We start from the raw sequence: 20,433 nt of genomic DNA, 5'->3' as shown, positions 1-20,433 counted from the left end.
AAGCGCTATTAAACCCATTTAAACAACATACGTAATTTTTTTGTAATTCTAGATTATGACTGTTAGCAAATTTTTTGATCACACCCTGTATTCACAATTTTACGAAAACTTGGCTACACTTGACTATATTTTTTTAATTTCAAGTATATTAATAATTTCAATATTTAGCAACTTAGCTGTATTTATACATATTTTGAAATGAAACAAAAAGTAATATATTAATCTGGTACCCTCATTAAAATTTACCGCCAATGTTTTCCTTGTTTTTTATGCAAGATGGCACTGAGAATTGTTGATGAAGTTTTAAAATGGCGGACGAAAGTTTGGTGTGCTCGGTATTGTTTGAAAATCATGTCTGAAAACGTATAAATATCGGAAAAGCCTTGTCATCGAGGAAATAGTTACAATAGATGTCTTCTCGAAACGTAATTTTAATGAACGAGTGAGTTGATAAGTGTTTTTAATGTGCTTATTTTGTTGTGTTTGTGTTTAAGAAAGCTATTATTCAGAGCGCGATGGAGCCATATTTATAAAATATGTAATTAAAAGTTGTCAGTATCAAATTTTAATTCAAGAAGAAGTAAGTTTCCAAGTGAAAAAGTATGTTATTTTATGAAAATACGTCTAATAGCTAATTAAAATCTTCTCTAACATGACAGTACGCTTATAATAGTATGGTGTGGTCAGCATACAGCCCTTAAATTTTAGAGGTCATGGATGGTTATTCTTTGTTGTTATTGGTTAGATTTAATAACAAAAAGACATTTCTGTTATTAGCGTTTATACTTTGTTATTGCTTCTTTTGATACTCCCAAGTGAAGACGTTTAATTGTGTCATAAATTCATAACAGATAATTACCCTTTTTCTTTTTTTCTCAACCAAAATCTCTTGTTCAATAAGGGGTTTTGCTTGGTTGAAGATGTATTTTGTTTTCTTTTCATTTCCAATAAATGATGGTCAGGTTTAAGAATAATATATAAGGGTTCTTCTCGAATTTGGTTTCCATGACCTTGAACAACAAGGTGTCTATTATAAACTTACACTGTATATTATCATTTGAAGGAGTCCTGAAAATTCACTGGTTACCACTGACTTTAAATCAAGTAACGTCCAAAAAATTCTTCATTTTTGCTATTAGCAGAAATTTTAAGTAGAAATTCTTTTATCGTTATCTGTGCCTATTTGTTTCCTCAAAAGTAAGTTTTGATTAATTACGTTAATAAAATTAATCAAAAAGAAGATATAGACAATGCAATTAAAAGTGTACAATAAATATCAAATTACTATAAAAATTTAGCTGTCTTCAAAATTTGTGTAGGTGTATTACTTTTGCATGAAAACTAGGTAAAATTGTATATGATAGTGTGCATGCTGTAGATAAGTGTATATTTTTCTTATTTGTTGAAATTATATTGTACTTTTTTACTATAAGCTAAGCCTCTCTTGTTCGTTACTGTATGTTGATGTTTTGTTTATATATGTGCTGTATTTAATTTTATAGATGGGATGGCTTCATTGTTTAAAAAGTTAGCATTGCCTCCCAGAAATGGATCCAGTGGGGCCATGGTCAGCTCCCTATAACAGATTAACAGGTGTTCAGACTGGCGCAGCTAACAGTGAATTGCATCATCATCTTCCATTTAGTGGATCAGGTGCGACACCTCCGACTACTACTGCACAGCTTTTACCAGGTGGTTTTTTGTCCCCTCCACCTGTAGGTTATGAAACTGTTTTTAGCCCACTGTTTCATCATACAGGTAACCATTGGCAAAATTTAATAAAACTTGTGTAATTGCATAAATTTTCCTCCAATTTACTTCTTTCTGGCAGCATTTGGTAGGTCTTCTAAATTCATTATTGCACTTATGATTTTTTGTAGATAAACGTGATTGTTTTATACATGAGCTGGTAGAATGTAGCAAAATTTTTATAGTTATAGTTTGTTAATATAAATTTAAACGTTTGTTTCTCAGCAACAAGATGATAAGTGATTTTCATTAGATTCTGTATTTCGTTCATATACTTTTTTGTATTGAACTAAATTTATTTGTAAGGGTTGGTTTTTAACGTATACTACTTTTTCCTTAAAACTTTTAATCACACATCACTTACAAATGTTAATCTTGCTTTGTTTATTTGGCTATATATAATAATAAATTATTTGTAATTTTTCCTCTTAAGACAGGGCTTGCTAATTAAAAAGTTTCCTTCTTAGATAAAAAGTGCATTCTTCAAGTCAAAATATATATCGTTTTGTTACTGTGATTTTGAACAGGCACAAAGCCTCCAGCCCATTATGCCGCTCAGGTATCAGCGCAACATAGACAAGTTCTGGCCCAAGCAACATCGGCGTCTAAACAGGCATCGGATGGAGAATATCACCAGCCACAAGCATTTTTCGAACAAGGAGCAGCTGGAAGTGGCACATGGCAACAGAACAGTCCTTTTGGCATCCTGCCTCATGAGAGTGTAGTGAATACTACCGCGAGTAAAACCGTAACGTACGAAAATTTCAATGCCCATTTTGTTGCGGCGCAAAACTTGAATCATCTGAACACTTTGGTTACAAGTAACGCGAAAAACTTACAGAGGGCTCAGAGCCCACAAGTGTCGAAACCTCCAACTTCTCAGCCTAACACAAACACGTTTTTTCAAGTGCCCATTAGCTTTACGTCGAGTGAAACCAATACGAATAGTACTAAGTCGTTTTCCAGTAGTAATTCCCCCAATTTGCAACAATCGTGCATAGTCTCCTCGCCCAGTAACACTCCCACTTCGAAAGAGTATCGAATACCACAGGCACCACCTAGAGCGGCCTTTTTAAATTCTTCTAACGCTGCAAGACCTCCTGAAAAGACATACACAACTTCAAACGTGAAGCAAGTGCCACAAGCCCAATCTCCACAAATACAGACGAAGGCCCAAACAAAGATTTATCCGGATTTGAGTGCCCAGAACGAGAGGAGACCGAGCCAATCTGAAGAGAATCAACAGACCCAATCATCACCCATCAGTTTTTCCACATTAGACTCTCCAGGTCGTATGAATTACGCTAGCAATAATTCGTCTGCAAAGCGATCGCAATTCCAGCAGCATTCGAATTATCGTCAGTTTCAGTCGGGGAACAATTCGGAACAAGACTTTCAGAGGCCCAAAAGTGGATCAGATTATAATAGTTCCAACGGATCAGATTGTAACGTGGTTGTACCGAGACGACCGAGTCCTTTACAGGCTCATTCGCAGGCTTCGCCCTTGGGACACGCACCAAGTCCCGCTTATCCTATGTACAATAGTCCCATGAACTCTATCTCTTCTCCCCAACAGAACGCCAACAGTCAAGTAACTCCACCTTCCCCTTTGGACGCCTCTGTACCAAGACCAAACTCACAACAGGGCGGAAGTGTGGCATATCCTTCTGTCATTACAAGAGCTTTAAATTCAGAAAAGAATTTTCCAGAAAGGTATGTAAATCATCAAGTAATTATATTAGGGCAAAAATGATAATTGGAGAATGAGCTTATTTGATACTAGAAAAAGGCCTTCTTACTCCAAGTCTCTCTTTTTTGCAATAGGTTCGATCGTCCAAATCAAAACAATCAACAAAACTGTTGGGAAGATCGCCAGCAAGCACAACAACGTAAATTTCAATCAAACCCTGCAGTTAATAACTATAGTGCTGCAAATAGCATGGATGTGTCAAACAGAGAGTCTCAGCAAAGAGCAGTAGTATTAACTGAAAGGCAACAGGCTTACTTCGATTCCAACAACACAGTTACTCTTCAAGATCTTAGCAGTTGCAGAGGCGATCCCATGACTATCGTTAAAAATTTACAACAGCAAAGTTGTCAGGTAGAGTCCCTGAAAAACCATTTACCATGTGTTACTTATTACTTGCTATTGTATTGCAGATTCCGCAACAAGAAATTAAGCAAGAAGTAAAGCCGCCTAATAAAAGGAGAAGAAGTAACGACAAGTTGAGCTCCATGTCACCGACGGAAACACCTGTACCTACAGTAACAGACTACTTCCCTGGACGTATACCACCCCCAGCCCACAGTTCTGCTGCCAATCAACAACAACAACAAAACGGAGCCTATTTTGACTTCGACAGGTATTTTATACTTAATAAATTTATGCCTTTATGAACTTCATAATCAGTAACGTATATATAATTCTTTGTTTTTAGATGGAATTTACCGCCTCCCCCATCAAAAATTTTCGGCACCCAGGCTGCTGCGATCCATCAACAGCATCAAGGTATAATGGTGCCGCATCCTCATTCCCATCATCCACCTCCGCCTCCATTGCCATATTTCCCGCCCTTTCATTTGCCTCCGCATCCTACCGAGTTTGCCTCATCGTCGTCCTCAGTCGAGTTGACTCCCATTTCGGGTTCATTTAATGATCAATCGTCACAAGCTTCCTCCTCTTCAGCCCAGTACTCCCAACAGGAAGATCAACCAAAAGTTGTAGTGCCCAATATCGAAGAAGAGCTTAATTTCTTGGCAGAAGGAGGTAAAAACTGCAATTCATATTACTAGAGTTTTATTACAATCTGGTGGATTTTTCCTTGCATAAATAAATATTTTGTGTCTTAAAGGTTCAGCAAAACCTGCAACAAACATCTACACTCGTCCAAATCCAACACCAAACCCCGCATCTGCCATAAAACCAGAAAAATTATCTGCGCCGGGTGCAGACTTCATGAGCAGTTATTTGAAATTTCTACAGGGTGAAAAAGACGGTTCGCCTCCCCCTACATCTAGAAGTAGCAGGAAACAAACTTGGCCTCGAATAAAAGCGCCCCAAACAGGTGAAACTTCCCAACAACAGCAGCAGCAACCGTCTCAGCTGTTAAAACCTAAACTTGAAAATAATGGTATAACCCCAAACACAATAACGCCAGTTAGTGGTTCTGTACCGTCGTCTTCTTCAACGTTGCCTTCTATTATTCCTGCGCCCCAAATCACAAGGTTGTCTTCTCAAGGCGATCCTCAGGATGATCCACGATATTTTCCATTGCCTAAAGAAAGGAAGAAAAATATGTTTGAAAGTTCAGATGATGGCTTAAGCTCTGACGACGATCTATTCCCGAAGAAAACCCCCGTTGTTACGAAACAGGACACTGTAAAAGAAAAACCCCCAAAGAAGCAGAAATCTTCTAAAACGACAAATGGGGAAAAACCAGTTAGTGAAAAGAAAAAATACAGAAAGAACTCGAAAGAAGGACAACATGGAAAACACGAAAAGGATAGGGATAGTGAAAAAACAAAGGTCAGGGAAGGTAAGTTTAAAAAATATACATACATATTATCTTCTTAAAAAAACTTTTACTTTACTATAGAACCCATTGTGAGACGTGAAACAAGCAAGAGGGCAGCTAAAGAGAAAAGTAATTACAAGATGTTAGCTAAGCAAGCAGAAGAAGATGAAGATGCCCCAGAATTCATAGATTCAGACTCCGATCCAGCCTGGACTCCTCAAGCAAAGGAGGAAATTGAAGAAGAAGCAGCACCCAAAAAACGGAGAGGTAAAACTCTGTTGCGTAGTTGGTTCGACCAAAAAAAATATTTACTTTTTGCAGGAAGAAAGAAAGGTTCCAAAAATTTCCATACTACAGTTTCCAAGGATCCTGTTGAACCTGTTAACGATACAGTGCATGTGAAAAGTAAAAAGCAGAAAGCTGCAGGTACATATAAATGTAAAAAAAATTATTATAATATAAAAACAAAACAAAACTGGCTTAAAAATACTATAAAAAATAAAGTTAGTAGGAGAAACTTGATTAGATCCCATAACTAAAAGATTATTTTAGGTAACAAACATAAAAGTTCAGCACCCACTCTAGAAGACAACATTGCTGCAGCTGTTGCACAACAAAATAGCATTGTGTCAGATTCATCTTCAAGTACAGATGGTGAAGGATTGCCTTTCAAAGTAAATATTTTAATAAATTATTATTCGAGCACCAAAGGGACTCTTTTGTCCATTCTTTTTAGCAAGGTGAATTTGTTGTTATAAAATCGGAAAGGAACCAAGAATGGCCAGGAATTTGGCGGGTTGACGGCAAAAACTTGCTACAAAAGTACGAGCCGTTTGTCCAGAATGGTCTCACACTGTATAAAAACATATCAACAGTAAGTTTATCTATTTTTTGGTCATTCTGTTTCTAATAATAATCTTATTTTTTTATAGTATACGTCGTGGACGCCGGAAAGTAAAAAACAATACGTACCAGTGGAGGTAAATGTAAGGTCGCAGAATCACCTGGAGACGATAGTCCAGTTGGCTCGCAAGGATGTTCATAATCTTGACCCAGACTTCATGGCGAAATGCATACAAGAGAGCGAAACGTATCAAGACAATTTCGAAGTCTACATACAAACTCTAATATCTCAAGCTTTAGACAGCAATTTCCTAACTGAAATATTCCAAGAACAAGGTAAGTTCAGGCCCCTAAATAATTTATTTTTCATTTTCCGTCTGTGAGAAAACATGGGTTCTCATTATTAGTTGTAAACATTTTCAAAAATAATACAAGAAAGTTATTCCTTTGAAATTTTATTTATTAAGTAATTATTGGAAGTTATAATACATTCTGTTGATATCAATAATGTAAGGAACCAGTTAAAAATAATACAATGTCTTGGTGATACACCTACACATTGTAATTAGCGTCTTAATTCAAAGTAAAAAAGGTAATTCGGGATAATTTTGTTTTGTCTTCATTAAACAGCTGATAATTTTTTATTTACCATATTTGCAAATAAATTATTATATAAGTCCTTCTATTGTAGACGATTACTTTTTATCAAACGTGAAGACAATAGATGATATAACAGAGAGCAAGCAGAAGAAGCTCACACTCTTACTTAATTGGCCGAAGACTGTACACGGGGCTGTGACTACTTGGCCATGTTTCAACGTGATTCGTGACATAAATTCGTCGGATAAGGTGAAGCCCTGTGCTGCATGTGATGGCTCAACAGTTAATGCAAGGGTGCTGATGTACGGCCAACCCTACAACTCCACAACGCTCGAAGGTTGTCAGCCTGATCCTGAAGCAGTTAATAATAAGGTAAACATACTTAATCTCAAATAACCATTATGATCATCATTTATTTTTTATTTCGTATTTTAGATAAAATATATGTTTGATTTTTTTATTACAGGATTTTTTTATGTGCCGTTGGTGTACAAGTTGTGTCGACTTGTTGAACAAAATTTCTCATCAAAAGTATCTGATGTACATAGAATGTGCAAAAAGGGTGGCAGATAAGAGGAGCTCGGACCCTCAAAAAGATACAACCTGTATTTTAAACGAACTGCTAGCTGATGAAAGTTGGCTTAACACAGTGAGTATTAAGGCATTTATTTTTTAAAAATAAAAGGTAGTTAATTTTTGTTACCTCTTAAAACGATATTTTTCAATATTAATTTTCATTAACAATTTAAAGAGGTTTTAAAAATGTGAGACAACACTAAGCGTGCATACAACCTATTATTTTAACTTCTTTAAGTATTTGAAATTTTAATATCCTATCATGTGGGTTTTTAGTTATTTACAAAAGTGCGTCAAACGTGGGCTCAAGCAGACTGTATTGAATACTGTTACGGAGAGAAAAAAGGGACAAAAGTGTAGTGACCTTTCTCATGGACTGTTTGTTTTTGTTTGTGAAATAATAAAGTATTCTGTGTATATTGATTGAAAGGTTATATAATTTTATTTTGTCTTAAGCTCTTGTAACAAAAAAAAACGACCTTATTATACTGCATACTATAATAAGCCATTATGATAGTAATAATCACAATAATAATGTACACTTTTTATTATTATTATTGCAAACAATAATTGATAATTTAAGAGGCATACGTATTGAGAATTAATTGCGTATGTGTCGTCGATATAATAAAAAGGAAATGAAAACGAAATTGCCATCTAAAAATGCTGTGCATATTCGAAATTTTAAAGTGTGCTCCTTAAAAAAGTGATATTGATAAAATGTATTTGATTAAATTTTGTTTACTGTATAGATTAATTTTAAGCACAATGAAAATCATTGAATAAAAAATTATTGGTATTTTGTACTTTTTTCATTTGAATGTAAGAAGAATGTACATTTGCTATTAAAGTTAATTAATAATAAAATTGAATATTTTTAAACAAGTTTACTTATTAAATCGTTTATTAAAAAGTTTAAAAAACTGTTCAGCATTGATTTATTTTCAAAACTGAATAAGTACAAATAAAATCATTTTCAAAGCCATATTCATAGCAAATAATTTGCGATCTGTGATTTTTTACTAAGTAACAACATTCAAAAGTCCCGCCGCGTGAGCTAACTACTTAAAATTTGAACGGATTAGTGAATGACATTTCCGGATGGAATAGGTATGGAACGTTTCTTTTTACAGCCAGTTAAGTGAACTGTCAAATTTGTCGACATTTGTATTCCTCTCTTTTCATGTGCTTTCATGGTTCCTTTTTAGTACTAGTTGTGTGGTTAGCAATTCACAAACTATATTTTAATAAATTTAGTGTCTTATTTAGCAATTAGTTCAAAACTTTAAAATGCCCTCGGCGGCGAATACTAAAATTGAAAAGCAAGCTCATTCAGAAAATAGTTTAGCTGACTCCTCGGGAAATGCCCTTACGCCAATGCGACAAGCAATTACCGTAATAGAACATAAAATTAGGAATTTAGAGAAACGAAAAGTGAGTTACTAATTCCGTTTCTACCGGCTGAATTTGAATACGCCATGTTACATTTTACCTTAATTTTAATGGTCATGTTTCTTTCTTGTAGGCGAAGTTAGAATCTTATCGTGAATTACAAAACTCGGGAAAAGAGTTAAACCAGGATCAAAAAACCGCTGTTGCAAAATATGACGAAGTTATACAGACGTTAGATTTTGCTAGGGATTTGTCTAAACAATTTTTAGGTATTGCCAATGTTTCTGAGAAAGAAGCAAAAAAACAAGCCAGAAAAGAAGCGGCAGCCCGAAGTCAGGCAGAATTAGCTAAGGTAAGACCAATTTTATTTAATCTATCAATGTATGCACTTAGTTTTAACAATTATACTATTTAAGATCAGAGAAGTCCTTCTTGTGCAAGATGCTCTCAATCAAATGGGTCAGGACAATGTGCGTGAAGATTTTCTAAATGGTACAAATGGTGCAACCCAACTTACAACTGCAGATCTCAAGTAAGTTTATCATTATATCTTTATTTGTAGTTGTTATAATTGATCATTAATTATACATATAATTATCATTAACAGATTATTGGATGACATATATCCAGCAGTGACTCCTAAACATGAGCCAGGAGATCCTACAGCATTTACAAATCAGGTTCAAGCAGCTGCTGAACATTTACTTGCAGTGGTTGATGGAAAATCAAAAGAAGCATTTGGGGCAAGTTATAGTCAAATCAAAGAAGTTATAGGAAAAATACATGAAAGTGGATACTTAGATCAAGCTTTGGTAAGTAAAAATTGAATTATGAAATTGATATTGTTTCATATTATATAAAGTGAATAATTACAAATCTAAATAGTCTTCGAAACAATGCCTTCGATTGTTTGTAATTAATGTCAAATTGTTTACTTTTGTATTGATTTTAAAAAACAACATTGCACTTGACACCCTATTTTTACATTATTTTTTTGTGCACTTTTTAACATAGATTAAATTAAATTTTGTTGATTTTTCTCTGAATATGTTTTTTGTATTATAGCAGTTGTATTTCCACATATTAATCATGTGAATATGATAAAATTATTGTTTTTTCTTCAGGTAACGAGTTACGACGAAACAGTGGAAGTAATTGAAAATGATCAAGTAGTAGCTCCTGAAGTATCTGTTCCTCCAACTGATATTCCTCCTCAAGAAACCGTGACGACTATTGAATCTTTAACAATTGAGGCAAATGTAGCAGTTATGCCTCAACCTCCCAATCCACAACCAACTATAGCTCAGGCTCCACCTGAGCAACTGTATTACCAACAACCTCCCAGGCCAATAACTGAAATGTTAGGTTCTGGGAATTTTTACTTTTTACAGGTAATATATTTTTTTTTTTTCATTCAAAAATCCTAGAATTGGTATTGTAGTTGTGTTTTATGTATGATTTTGATTTTATTAATTTCTGAAACACATTAAACAAATTGAATTGAATATTTTCCTTTAATTGTGTGTATTATCAAAAATTATTTCATTTTAAGGAAGTAATCATAAAAATTGGTTGTTTTTAAAAATATTTATTGATGTTTGTTTTATGAAGATGTTTTGTTGTTGTTTTGCTGTTAATTTTTTTCACGATATTTATTTAATCATTAACTGCATATCTTTCACTGTTATTCTTTAAGGAATAATTTCAGCTAACATCAGTTTAATATTCGTGCTACTTTTAATAAAACTGACACCATTTTTTAATCATTAAAACAATACCAATAGTACTGTTGTAACGTCAATAGCACAGTTTCTAATTTCACAATTTTCTGTTATGACCCTCAAATTCATAAACATTTAACAAAATATATTTCAGTTTTTCTTTTAATTCTCTACATTTACACTTTTACCATAAATTTTATCTGACTCGCTAATTAAAATAAAATACTTGTTTAAGGATTCTGAATTGGATACACCGGACACGCTGCCAACGCAAACATTCACTAATACAAGTTTCGTTCAACCTCCTCCACCTATTCCTCTTCCGCCCAATTTCCAACCATATCCACCTCAGCAAAACAATCCGGTGAACTTACCTCCTCCTCCTGGAAATGGAGTCGATGAAGCACCTAAAGCAACTCTACCTCCCCAGCAACCTCCCTTACAACAACAGCAGCCACAACAACCTCAACAACAGCCTTCCCAATCGGACATACCTCAAAAAGCAAGATCTATACCCCAAAAGGCGAACAACCAGGCATACTATCAAAATAATCGACCCCGTCAAAACCGGAATGGTCCCCGAGCAGGAAACCGCTTCCACCAGTAAAAGAAAACTGTAAATTTCCGGTTACTACCCAGTTGACTAACGGCTTTAAGGTCAATTTCGTCGTTGAAATGTATTTATCGAAATCTAGCCAGGGCTAATTAATTCATCGAAATATTTAGTTTATCGCAGAAGTAAAACAAATAACGACCTTTTTTACGCTCGATTTTCTGACTTAATCGTCGTTTTTTTGGCACAACAATTTCTACTGAAAAAATAATATAAGATTTAATTTTAATTACTCGGTTACTGCATTGTAACGTTTGATTACTAATACCTTTCAGTATATTTAAGTATTCTGAGTAGTTATTTTACGAATATTCGCTATTTTTTTTGCTTTATGAAGTTTTATGTTGGCAGTTTTTGAATTATTAGCGTACATTAAAATATAGACTGGTTCAATATGCATTTCTTTTCTATAATATAAAGAACGGCAGATGTAACCATAAGAGCAGAAGAGAAAAAAAAACCTTTTGTAATTAACTTTTAAATGAATAGTGATAAAAGAAAGTACCTGCTATAAACATACTTATAGCAATTGACAAAAAAAAAGTATTTAAAAAATTTTTTCCAAATCAAACAGGTAAATAATAGTTAAAAAAAGTAACATTTTCTCCCATTTATTTTATCAATTTGGATATTTAAAAAGTGCGCTAATTTGTGTTATACTTTACTCTGTGGTCTTCTTCCACTCATAGATTAGAGATTGTAATACTGTAATATCTTATCTATGCTTCCACAGATACAACTATCTTGTATCCTAACCTAATAAGAAATCTATGGTAATAAATAGTTGTGCGTGTAAGAATTTATAGTGTAGTAATTATTAAAATATTAAATTAAATTATTTGATACTTAATTAGTCAGTACTGCAAATATTCTGTTACAATGACAGACGGGGTATGTTACAGTTTTTCTTTTATTTCATAAAGCTAATAAATTGTTTTTTTCAGTCTAGAGTTCTTGAATACAAAGTTGCAATGACCTGTGAAGGATGTTCTAATCAAGTTAGTCGTGTACTGACGAAAGCCAAAGGTATTTCAAGAAATGATTTGTATTTAAAACAATAAGTGTTTGTATTTTTAATTTTTAGACAATGGGGTCGAAAATTTTGAAATAGACTTGGAAAACCAGAAGGTAACAGTCACTTCTACACTACCACCAGAGGAAGTATTGGATATTCTTAAAAAAACTGGAAAAACCGTGGAGTTTATAGGTATAGCTAATAACTAACTTATTTTTTATGAAATAATAATTTTATTATAAAACAAATAATTATGAAGTACATAGTTGGTATACAAAATGCTGCAGTACTACATATTTATTTTGTTGAGAGTATGTCCAACAGCAGCTATTATAACATTTATTCCATTTTATACTTATTAGAAAGGTTTTACACAATATGTTAATAATAAGTGATTTTAATCAATCAAAATATAAAAACTTTTATCTTAACTTTTATTGGAAAGGACTTTTCGTATTAGTTATATAACAAAATTTAATCGTTTTATTGTAATTTACTGATTCGAAAATGTTTTAAATAGCAGCAACTTTTTGTATAGTTTTATTGCGTCCAATTAGTGGTTGATACAGCCCATTAATCTAAAAATGTATGATGAAGAGCTATTTTTTTTGTTTCATACGTTCAATTGAATTTCTTTAAATAAGCATAATTAGCAATAATACGGTTAAATAGCTGTTTACATGAATTAAATGATTACAATGCTTTCTTATTTACTTTGTCTGCATTGTTTATTTCTTCTGATAGAACTTTTGTTTTTTGCATTATCAGATTTTTACGTTTTTCTTTAAGTTTTTCAAAATCATGTATTCCAGAAGTGCTACTTTTTGCTACATCATCAATTTTTAAACTTAAAGATTCGTCCTGTAACAAGGAAATAATAGCATTTAAAAATCATAAAGTAACAGTAAACAGTGAATGTTGGAATACCTTATCAGTTTCAACACTATTTAATTCTGAATCGTCTATGGTAACCCCATGAGCTTTTTTATACCATGAATCTAAAACTGAGAATAAATAAAGAAGTTTCCTTAACACTAGAAGCATTTACCTCTTTTCTCCACTTTTGAAGTTCCATCAGTACTAGAACGCTATAAACATATCTTGATATTATTTTGTTAATAATTATAAATAACATACAAAACTTTTGTAACTTACTTTTCTATCTCCTGCACCGAAAGATTTCGTAGACTTAATTTTTGCTGTAGAAGGTACAGGAGCAATATTTCCATCAGCAAGATATTGCAAAATACCATCCCATGAATGAGTTTCTACCAGTTTTGGATGTTCATGATGCATCTTATCTACTATTAAATAGCAAACCTATAAATTCATACCATTATCATTTATATTCTTAACGTTAGTATTAGAGAGGCAAACATTACTTTCATATGGCGCTGTATCATCCACAATACATCAAAATCTTCGTCGTCTTCTCCAAAAGGGTTAATTAAAACTTCTGCCACTTTTAGCCATCCCATATAAAAGATAAACTCAAAAAGTGTTAGCAATGGAAAGTATAAATCAGTATATTCGGCTGCTGTTTTTTCTGTCCATTGTCTTCCGAATAATGCGATTAAAAAATAAGAATAAACAGCTAACGTAACTACCTAAATGGAAAACGTATGTGTATTATTACTCGAAATTAAACTTACAAACCAACAAAAACACCTGGGTGTAAACTAGAGGTACGCTTATCCAATCATAATCCAGAAGAGTAGAACATTTTGTTCTGAAATTATTTATTTCAGTCAAAATTGCTACAACAACTGGGTCACTTTGTATAAATCCTTCATGTCGCGCTCTCGTTACCAGATTTGCAGCCCAGGATAAAGATAGCCTGGGATAAAGATTATTTATTAGATTCAATTAGGATTTTTATTAATTTAATATTTCACACCAGTACTGCATATGTTCAGGATAATTTTGTGATAAATCATCAAGAATTTCCTTTTCTTCTTTTAACAATAAACCTGTATCAACAAAGTCGTCCAAACTACTGTAATGTCTTTTTACCCTCGGCGATATCAACGTAAGGGTGTAAGCGAAACAGAAACAAACATGACGAACAATAGTTCGCATTATTAATTTACTTTTCCCATCCTAAAAAGAATTTCTCAGTAATTTTTATATATATTAGAAAATACCTGTCTTACCTGTCGTTTAATGCTCGCACTCACCAAAAGAGCTAAATTGTCTGGAAAAGGTATTGCTTGAAACTGGGACCACCACCTGTTAGCCACTAAAGTAACGTAGAAACCAAGTACAAAACTCACTGGAATTAAGTTTCCAAAATTGTTACAATACGCCGCTAATTCCTCGAAAATCCTTTAAAAAATAATTCTTTACCGACACTAAAGGTTTATCGTATTTACTTACCTCTTTTGTTCTCGATTTAATGCAAAACGATACACAAAATTTAATACGTAGTATAATACTAAAAAACAAAGAACATCTAGCCATATAAGTTTATAAATGCTTCCCTTCCATCTGAAAGTATCTTTTGTAAGCGCATTAATTATTTAAATAAGAAAACTAAACACTTACCTTAAAAGAAGTTTAATAAAACAGTCAAACCATGTTGTTGTTGCAACTTTACTTGTGTAGGTAACAGTCATATTTTTTTGTAAGTTATGGTAGATCTCGGTCTTTTTAGTCTTTTAAAAAGTAAGTTATTATTACACGCATTGTTCTAAAGATATTAGTGACAACATTGGGATAAAATGACTTCTTATATTAAATTCTGATAAATAATATTGNTTTATAGCTAATCAGATTGGTCAATAATCTATTAAAATTCATGAAAACTAATAAACACAAATAATATCAATAAATTGCTGACCAAGAAAGACTTGTATTACATGCATACCATTGCTTAGAATGACTGGGAAATTTTTTATTCAAATGTTCTAAACTTTCTTTTTCACTTTCTTGTAGTAAGCCTGCTTCTACAAAATGTTCAAGTGTTGGAAAACGTTTTTTCACCCTTGGTGCAATCATTGCAAAAGTCATTGTCAAACAAAGGCATACATAGCGCATTACAGTTCTTCTCATCACCCTGCCTCTCTCATCCTGAAATATATATATAGATAAACTAGGTAACAAAATGAACCAACACAAACACAACTTAAGAATGAGTAAATATACAAATTGTGTATCTACCTGACCATGTATTGTTGCACTAACATACACAGCTAAAGAATCAGGAAATGGTATAGAAATGTATTGATTCCACCACCTCCGTAAGTACTGATTTTTTAAATGAATTTTAAGGATGGTACATATTACATATATAAAATCTAATAACTTATTTCATTTATTGAAAACGTGGAATGAGTTATTACGGAGTTACAACAATTTCGTAATCATCTCTTATAATTAAAATAGATTAATACTGTTAACAGACATTTGTTTATTATTTATTTGTTAATTGTTTAGAAAATTGCCTCCTTACGAAAAATATTTACACTATTTGTATACTTTTCCTTTGTTTTTGGTTAATTGCAGTTTCGTATTTAAAAAACGTTGATATAAACAGTTGAATAGAAATCAAAAAGTTTTTGCATAGAAACTGTGCATAACATATATACATGGTTAGCAATTGACTTTGTTTAAAGGAATAAAATAATTGTCCTATATTAAAATGGAATGTGTACAACATAACATTAAAATTTCTTTTTTTTCGCGTTAAATTAAGATAATAAGTACTACGTGGTTAAGTTGTAATTTGCGTAATGATTCCTAAAGGCTTACTTGTCATAACTTTTCATCTTTAGGAGTTTGCGGTGTTGGTGGTGGTTCCGATTTATGTTCAAACAAAAGCATTTCCTGTTCTTCGTTGGTATTACTTAATGATCTTGCGATGTTCTGGAGCATTCTAGATTTCCTCTCTTTTTCCCTTAATTTTTTTAAACGCGTGAATTCATCAGCCCACGACTCATCATCCTCCGAACCAATACTTATACCGTCCATACTATCTCTTGATGCGCGCGTTCCGGGGGCTGATGTTCCACTTAAACGATGGGTAGGTTGTCGCATAGGTACCGAAGATCTACATATACATATAGAAATAACTTATTAAATTTCAAATTCAGATCACAAATAACTTTATAAAGGAATACCTTCTAAAAGCAGGAACGGGCACAGGATCTGACGGACGAGGAAATTGAAAAAAATCGATTACACTCGGACGTGCTGGATCTTTATTTGATTGAATAGTAGATTGCTCATCGACCTATAATTATATAAAAAAAAAGTAATCATTTGTAGCCTATTTTGTGTTACACTAAAATTTTAGTAGCTACCTCTTCTATAATTTCTTTGGCCAATTTTCGCTTAGATTCCGCAGATTGTTGTTTTAAAAGCAAGCAATTATTGGACAAGTCTGCAGCTGAGCCTCTTTTGCTATCACTTTTACTGTCTTTATTGTCGACCCCGTCCTCTCGTGATAAAAATCTTTTGAACAATTTAACAACTGAATTATTTCGGGGAATTGCATCTACAAAATAAATAACATCAGTAAATTATGCCACATTTTTAACTTATTAATGACAACAAAAATAAATTAACTTTTTAAATGTGATAATTATTTACCTGTAACTGATGATCCTACGGAAGTTTTTGAGCTATCTGATCTTCCATACTGAGGCCTAGCGCTGAAATTGATTATGCTATGCATTTCATCCCCGTACGAGTTCACGTCATCCATTTTCAGAGACGAAGGAACAGTTTCTGATTCTTTATGGACATTTTTAACCGCTATATTAGCCGTTGAAGGCTGCGGTTGTTGGTCCCGGAATTTTTCTGCGGCTCCTGTGTATGGTAATTCTTGAGGAAATACCTCATCCCAATATTGGTCCCTTACTAACTCGGGATGTTCGTGATGCATTTCGTCTACGATCAAGTAGGAAACCTGAGAACAAAAATCGATAAAAATTTTATCTTTAAGGAAACTTAATAAACAAATATTACCTGTAAATTTCTGTCAATCATCCAGTTCACTTCAAAATCATCATCATCATCTCCAAAAGGATTTATTAACGACTCTGCTACCTTAAGCCACCCCATGTAGAAAAAGAATTGTAGCGTAGTAAAGACAGGGAAATATAAATCTACTTTGTACTCTTTTCCATGCACCCATTGATGCCCCATAATTGTTGTTAGAAAATAACTGTACACAGCCAAAGTTACCACCTAAATTAAACAAAGTCAAAGTTCTAAGTGGCTTTTTATTTTAATTTCTAATACCTGGGTATAAACAAGTGGAACACTAATACTATCATAGCCTAAGAGCAAGCCACATCTTCCTCTAAATTCGTTTAATTCATCTAAAACAGTTTTCACAGCAAAATCATCACGAATTCTTCCTTCCTTTCTTGCTCTGGTAACTATACTTGAAGCCCAAACAATTGGCAACCTTTTAAATCAAATTATTGTATAAAGTAACAAACATAAAAATAATGTGTTTGTTTATAGCTAATCAGATTGGTCAATAATCTATTAAAATTCATGAAAACTAATAAACACAAATAATATCAATAAATTGCTGACCAAGAAAGACTTGTATTACATGCATACCATTGCTTAGAATGACTGGGAAATTTTTTATTCAAATGTTCTAAACTTTCTTTTTCACTTTCTTGTAGTAAGCCTGCTTCTACAAAATGTTCAAGTGTTGGAAAACGTTTTTTCACCCTTGGTGCAATCATTGCAAAAGTCATTGTCAAACAAAGGCATACATAGCGCATTACAGTTCTTCTCATCACCCTGCCTCTCTCATCCTGAAATATATATATAGATAAACTAGGTAACAAAATGAACCAACACAAACACAACTTAAGAATGAGTAAATATACAAATTGTGTATCTACCTGACCATGTATTGTTGCACTAACATACACAGCTAAAGAATCAGGAAATGGTATAGAAATGTATTGATTCCACCACCTAGTCATTACAATGGTTACATAGAAACCCAACACAAAAGAAAGGGGTATAAGATTACTGTATTCACCACAATATTTTACTAAATTTTCAAATAACCTGTAACAATGTAAAGTCAGTAATCATGCAAGTAGTAATGGTATGACTTACTCTTTATGGTAATCATTAAGTGCCAGCCGATATATGAGATTCAATGCATAATAAACACTTAAAAATACTAAAAGATCTAACCAAACTAATTTATATATGCTTCCTCTCCATCTAAAATAAGTCAGAGGAAAATAAAATTAAATTTGAGAAATTTAATAGATAGAAATAATATATGCAATAATATATTTAATACCTTCGTAAAAGTTTTAAAAAGCAACCAAATCCTCTGCATGTTGCTACTTCGGCTGTGTAAGTTACGGTCATTTTATATATTTTAGATTCTTTTTTACTTTTTTAATGTTATAGTCAATGAACACAGTTAAAAGTAGTTTTATTATTGTCTCGAGAAGAAATTTATTCTCCATAACATTTGAACAAAAGAGAAAACCTTGAAAACTATTTACGTAATTAGAGCATACTAATTCTGAAACTAATTTTTAAACTTTATATTGTTTAAACTAATTTCTAAAAATACATTATGACAAAACAATTAAAAGTATTATAGGTTACGGAGTATCACATACCATAGGTAATAGGTTACATACCCACAGAGCTAATTGCAGATGATTGATGAAGAACATAGATAAAAGATGTATAGTAAATTAATCTATGATAGTAATTTAAGAGCACGTTAAGAGTAATATGTAAATGGCATTTGCAGTTTAGAAATAATATTGTACCTCAATAAATAAGTAAATTAATATTAATAAATAGAAACGCCGATATGTGTTAATCCAACCTACTTATACTACTATATATACTACTTGTTTTTATAGACGTTTATAAATCTTTAAAAACTTTTTTGTTGGTATTACTTTACTTTATTTGTTTTAATTTCTTGTGGTTGACGGTAACGATTTTTATTGTACAAAAAAATTTGACGTTTGACGGTTTTCAAACTACAAATAATAATGATTTTTATTAAATACTGTGATATTTTCCAGTGAATTAAATTATAAATAATATGAAAATGGCAGAATTAAATCAAAAACCAGCTTTGGACATAGTTTACTTAGCAATATCTGCTCTGTACAACAATCCAAATAATGAAGAAAAGGAAAGGGCCTCTCAGTGGTTAGGAATCCTACAAAAATCAGTAAGTACGTTCTCTATTCTGTTTATATAAGAATTAATTAAATGTTGCTTCTTAGGTTTTTGCATGGACAATTGCAGATGAACTTCTCCACCACAAAAGAGACTTGGAATCTTGTTACTTTGCTGCTCAAACAATGCGTAGTAAAATACAGCATTCCTTTCATGAATTACCCTTGGAAGCACATGTATCTTTGAGGGATTCATTATTGGAGCATATTAGTCAAATAAATGAGAATACAAATACTGTGATAGTAACCCAGTTATGTCTAGCACTTGCAGATCTTGCACTACAGATGCCTACCTGGCATAGAGCTGTTCTTGATTTGATAAACAGGTAAGTGTATAATCCAATTTCATGACTAATGTAGTTTTTTGTGTTAATTCTCATTTGTAGATTTTCATCGACACATACATGGCCCCTATTAGAGGTTTTAACAGTTTTACCTGAAGAATTGGAGAGTCGTTCAGTGAGAATAGGTGAAAATAGAAGACTGGAACTTTTGGAGGATTTAAAAACATGTGCTCCTACCATTAATGAATTTTTAAAACATTGCTGTAACACAAATTGTGATAATATGTCAGTGAACATTAAAATTATTCGTTGTTTTACATCATGGGTATCTGTAAGAGCAATTTCTTTAGATGGAATCCATTTTCACATTGTTCTTTTAAAAGCTTTTGATATTTTGGTACATAAAGGAGAAGGAGAGAAACAGTCTGTACCTGGAGCAATGCATGATGCAGCAGCTGACTGCATATGTACAATGTTACAATGCTTGGAAGATGAGCACCAGGTATTTCTTTAGTTTTATTTAATCTTGCCCCACATAATTATTTAATTATTCATTTTTTGTTTCAATTTAAAGAAATTCCTGACATTATTTTAATCGTATGCTTGTTTAACTTAATAGGCTTTAGAAATGTATTTATTCAACAACATAATGACCCTTGAAGTGGCATATCACATGTCTGTTGCTAAAGAAGACCAAGAAAAGTCAATGAATTATTGCCGAATATTTACGGAATTAGCCGAGACATTTTTAAAACGTATCATTTCTCAATGCAACGGCGAGAGTCAACCTTATGCTGAGCAAATCCTTGACCTGGTGCTGGTCTGTCTAGGACATCATGATTATGAAGTGGCTGAAGTTACATTTAACTTTTGGTATCTTCTTAGTGAAGAATTGTACCAGACCAACACAAAACAATTAACGGATATGTTTC

At 32.7% G+C, this 20,433-nt stretch overlaps 6 protein-coding genes across 10 annotated transcripts in view; 4 read left to right on the top strand and 2 right to left on the bottom strand.

Annotated features, from left to right (window-relative positions):
• The first annotated feature begins 280 nt into the window (after positions 1-280).
• Positions 281-8,082, top strand: LOC108744837. Of its 4 annotated transcripts, none has more exons than XM_025975020.1 (15): positions 281-442; positions 1,503-1,758; positions 2,277-3,462; positions 3,574-3,850; positions 3,910-4,112; positions 4,188-4,516; positions 4,602-5,285; positions 5,346-5,531; positions 5,586-5,690; positions 5,817-5,938; positions 6,001-6,138; positions 6,197-6,443; positions 6,799-7,079; positions 7,174-7,356; positions 7,560-8,082. In XM_025975020.1, exons 2-15 carry the CDS (start codon positions 1,548-1,550, stop codon positions 7,641-7,643), a joined length of 4,236 nt encoding a protein of 1,411 aa, XP_025830805.1. In that variant the 5' UTR covers positions 281-442; positions 1,503-1,547; the 3' UTR covers positions 7,644-8,082. The 4 variants fall into 4 exon arrangements, with proteins under 4 accessions (XP_025830805.1, XP_025830807.1, XP_025830804.1 ...); XM_025975022.1 differs by having other exon boundaries at positions 281-580; positions 1,503-1,653; XM_025975019.1 differs by having other exon boundaries at positions 281-580.
• Positions 8,083-8,411: 329 nt separating this feature from the next.
• On the top strand, positions 8,412-11,402 carry LOC108744845 (caprin homolog). The gene is made up of 6 exons (XM_018480797.2): positions 8,412-8,717; positions 8,809-9,027; positions 9,092-9,207; positions 9,283-9,487; positions 9,800-10,066; positions 10,632-11,402. The coding sequence occupies exons 1-6, from the start codon at positions 8,574-8,576 to the stop codon at positions 11,001-11,003; spliced, it is 1,323 nt and encodes a 440-aa protein (XP_018336299.1). The 5' UTR covers positions 8,412-8,573; the 3' UTR covers positions 11,004-11,402.
• A 343-nt stretch (positions 11,403-11,745) lies between these two features.
• Positions 11,746-12,616, top strand: LOC108744847 (copper transport protein ATOX1-like). The gene is made up of 3 exons (XM_018480798.2): positions 11,746-11,900; positions 11,954-12,035; positions 12,094-12,616. Exons 1-3 carry the CDS (start codon positions 11,889-11,891, stop codon positions 12,231-12,233), a joined length of 234 nt encoding a protein of 77 aa, XP_018336300.1. The 5' UTR covers positions 11,746-11,888; the 3' UTR covers positions 12,234-12,616.
• LOC108744844 (bestrophin-3-like) lies at positions 12,438-14,749 on the bottom strand. Of its 2 annotated transcripts, none has more exons than XM_018480795.1 (11): positions 14,569-14,749; positions 14,401-14,511; positions 14,178-14,349; positions 13,922-14,124; positions 13,693-13,861; positions 13,407-13,631; positions 13,180-13,344; positions 13,073-13,112; positions 12,952-13,028; positions 12,739-12,885; positions 12,438-12,602 (listed from the first exon to the last, which is right to left on the bottom strand). In XM_018480795.1, the coding sequence occupies exons 1-11, from the start codon at positions 14,637-14,639 to the stop codon at positions 12,537-12,539; spliced, it is 1,446 nt and encodes a 481-aa protein (XP_018336297.1). In that variant the 5' UTR covers positions 14,640-14,749; the 3' UTR covers positions 12,438-12,536. The 2 variants fall into 2 exon arrangements, with proteins under 2 accessions (XP_018336297.1, XP_018336298.1); XM_018480796.1 differs by having other exon boundaries at positions 12,952-13,022.
• A 558-nt stretch (positions 14,750-15,307) lies between these two features.
• On the bottom strand, positions 15,308-18,723 carry LOC108744858 (bestrophin-2-like). The gene is made up of 10 exons (XM_018480816.2): positions 18,308-18,723; positions 18,115-18,225; positions 17,892-18,063; positions 17,599-17,801; positions 17,269-17,437; positions 16,993-17,214; positions 16,615-16,933; positions 16,326-16,519; positions 16,143-16,255; positions 15,308-16,072 (listed from the first exon to the last, which is right to left on the bottom strand). Exons 1-10 carry the CDS (start codon positions 18,376-18,378, stop codon positions 15,778-15,780), a joined length of 1,869 nt encoding a protein of 622 aa, XP_018336318.2. The 5' UTR covers positions 18,379-18,723; the 3' UTR covers positions 15,308-15,777.
• A 286-nt stretch (positions 18,724-19,009) lies between these two features.
• The window catches only part of LOC112904605 (transportin-3-like), a 2,279-nt gene continuing 855 nt past the window's right edge, over positions 19,010-20,433 (top strand). The window contains exons 1-4 of the mRNA XM_025975035.1: positions 19,010-19,210; positions 19,266-19,543; positions 19,604-20,003; positions 20,121-20,428. Coding sequence (XP_025830820.1) covers positions 19,079-19,210; positions 19,266-19,543; positions 19,604-20,003; positions 20,121-20,428 — 1,118 coding nt within the window. The 5' untranslated portion in view covers positions 19,010-19,078. The remainder of the gene's footprint in view (positions 19,211-19,265; positions 19,544-19,603; positions 20,004-20,120; positions 20,429-20,433) is intronic.

Source organism: Agrilus planipennis, unplaced genomic scaffold (genome assembly GCF_000699045.2).
Source record: "Agrilus planipennis isolate EAB-ADULT unplaced genomic scaffold, Apla_2.0 scaffold35, whole genome shotgun sequence".
NCBI classification, from domain to species: domain Eukaryota; kingdom Metazoa; phylum Arthropoda; class Insecta; order Coleoptera; family Buprestidae; genus Agrilus; species Agrilus planipennis.
The sequence above is the reverse complement of the archived record's forward strand: the minus strand, read 5'-3'. Positions and strand labels throughout refer to the sequence as shown.

Bases quoted from the DNA above. Each gene is read 5' to 3' on its own strand.
- LOC108744837 (XM_025975020.1), top strand. From the start codon at position 1,548: ATGGATCCAGTGGGGCCATGGTCAGCTCCCTATAACAGATTAACAGGT. The intron at 1,759-2,276 runs GTAACCATTGGC...GATTTTGAACAG, and splicing joins CCCACTGTTTCATCATACAG to GCACAAAGCCTCCAGCCCAT. The intron at 4,113-4,187 runs GTATTTTATACT...CTTTGTTTTTAG, and splicing joins GCCTATTTTGACTTCGACAG to ATGGAATTTACCGCCTCCCC.
- LOC108744845 (XM_018480797.2), top strand. From the start codon at position 8,574: ATGCCCTCGGCGGCGAATACTAAAATTGAAAAGCAAGCTCATTCAGAA. The intron at 9,028-9,091 runs GTAAGACCAATT...ATACTATTTAAG, and splicing joins GTCAGGCAGAATTAGCTAAG to ATCAGAGAAGTCCTTCTTGT. The intron at 9,488-9,799 runs GTAAGTAAAAAT...TTTTTTCTTCAG, and splicing joins GATACTTAGATCAAGCTTTG to GTAACGAGTTACGACGAAAC.
- LOC108744847 (XM_018480798.2), top strand. The intron at 12,036-12,093 runs GTATTTCAAGAA...TTTAATTTTTAG, and splicing joins TGTACTGACGAAAGCCAAAG to ACAATGGGGTCGAAAATTTT.
- LOC108744844 (XM_018480795.1), bottom strand. From the start codon at position 14,639: ATGACTGTTACCTACACAAGTAAAGTTGCAACAACAACATGGTTTGAC. The intron at 13,029-13,072 runs GTAAATGCTTCT...ATTTATTCTCAG, and splicing joins TTCAAAAGTGGAGAAAAGAG to TTTTAGATTCATGGTATAAA. The intron at 12,886-12,951 runs GTATTCCAACAT...TCCTTGTTACAG, and splicing joins ATAGTGTTGAAACTGATAAG to GACGAATCTTTAAGTTTAAA.
- LOC108744858 (XM_018480816.2), bottom strand. From the start codon at position 18,378: ATGACCGTAACTTACACAGCCGAAGTAGCAACATGCAGAGGATTTGGT. The intron at 17,802-17,891 runs GTAGATACACAA...TATATATTTCAG, and splicing joins GTGCAACAATACATGGTCAG to GATGAGAGAGGCAGGGTGAT. The intron at 16,073-16,142 runs GTATTCCTTTAT...ATGTATATGTAG, and splicing joins CCCGTTCCTGCTTTTAGAAG to ATCTTCGGTACCTATGCGAC.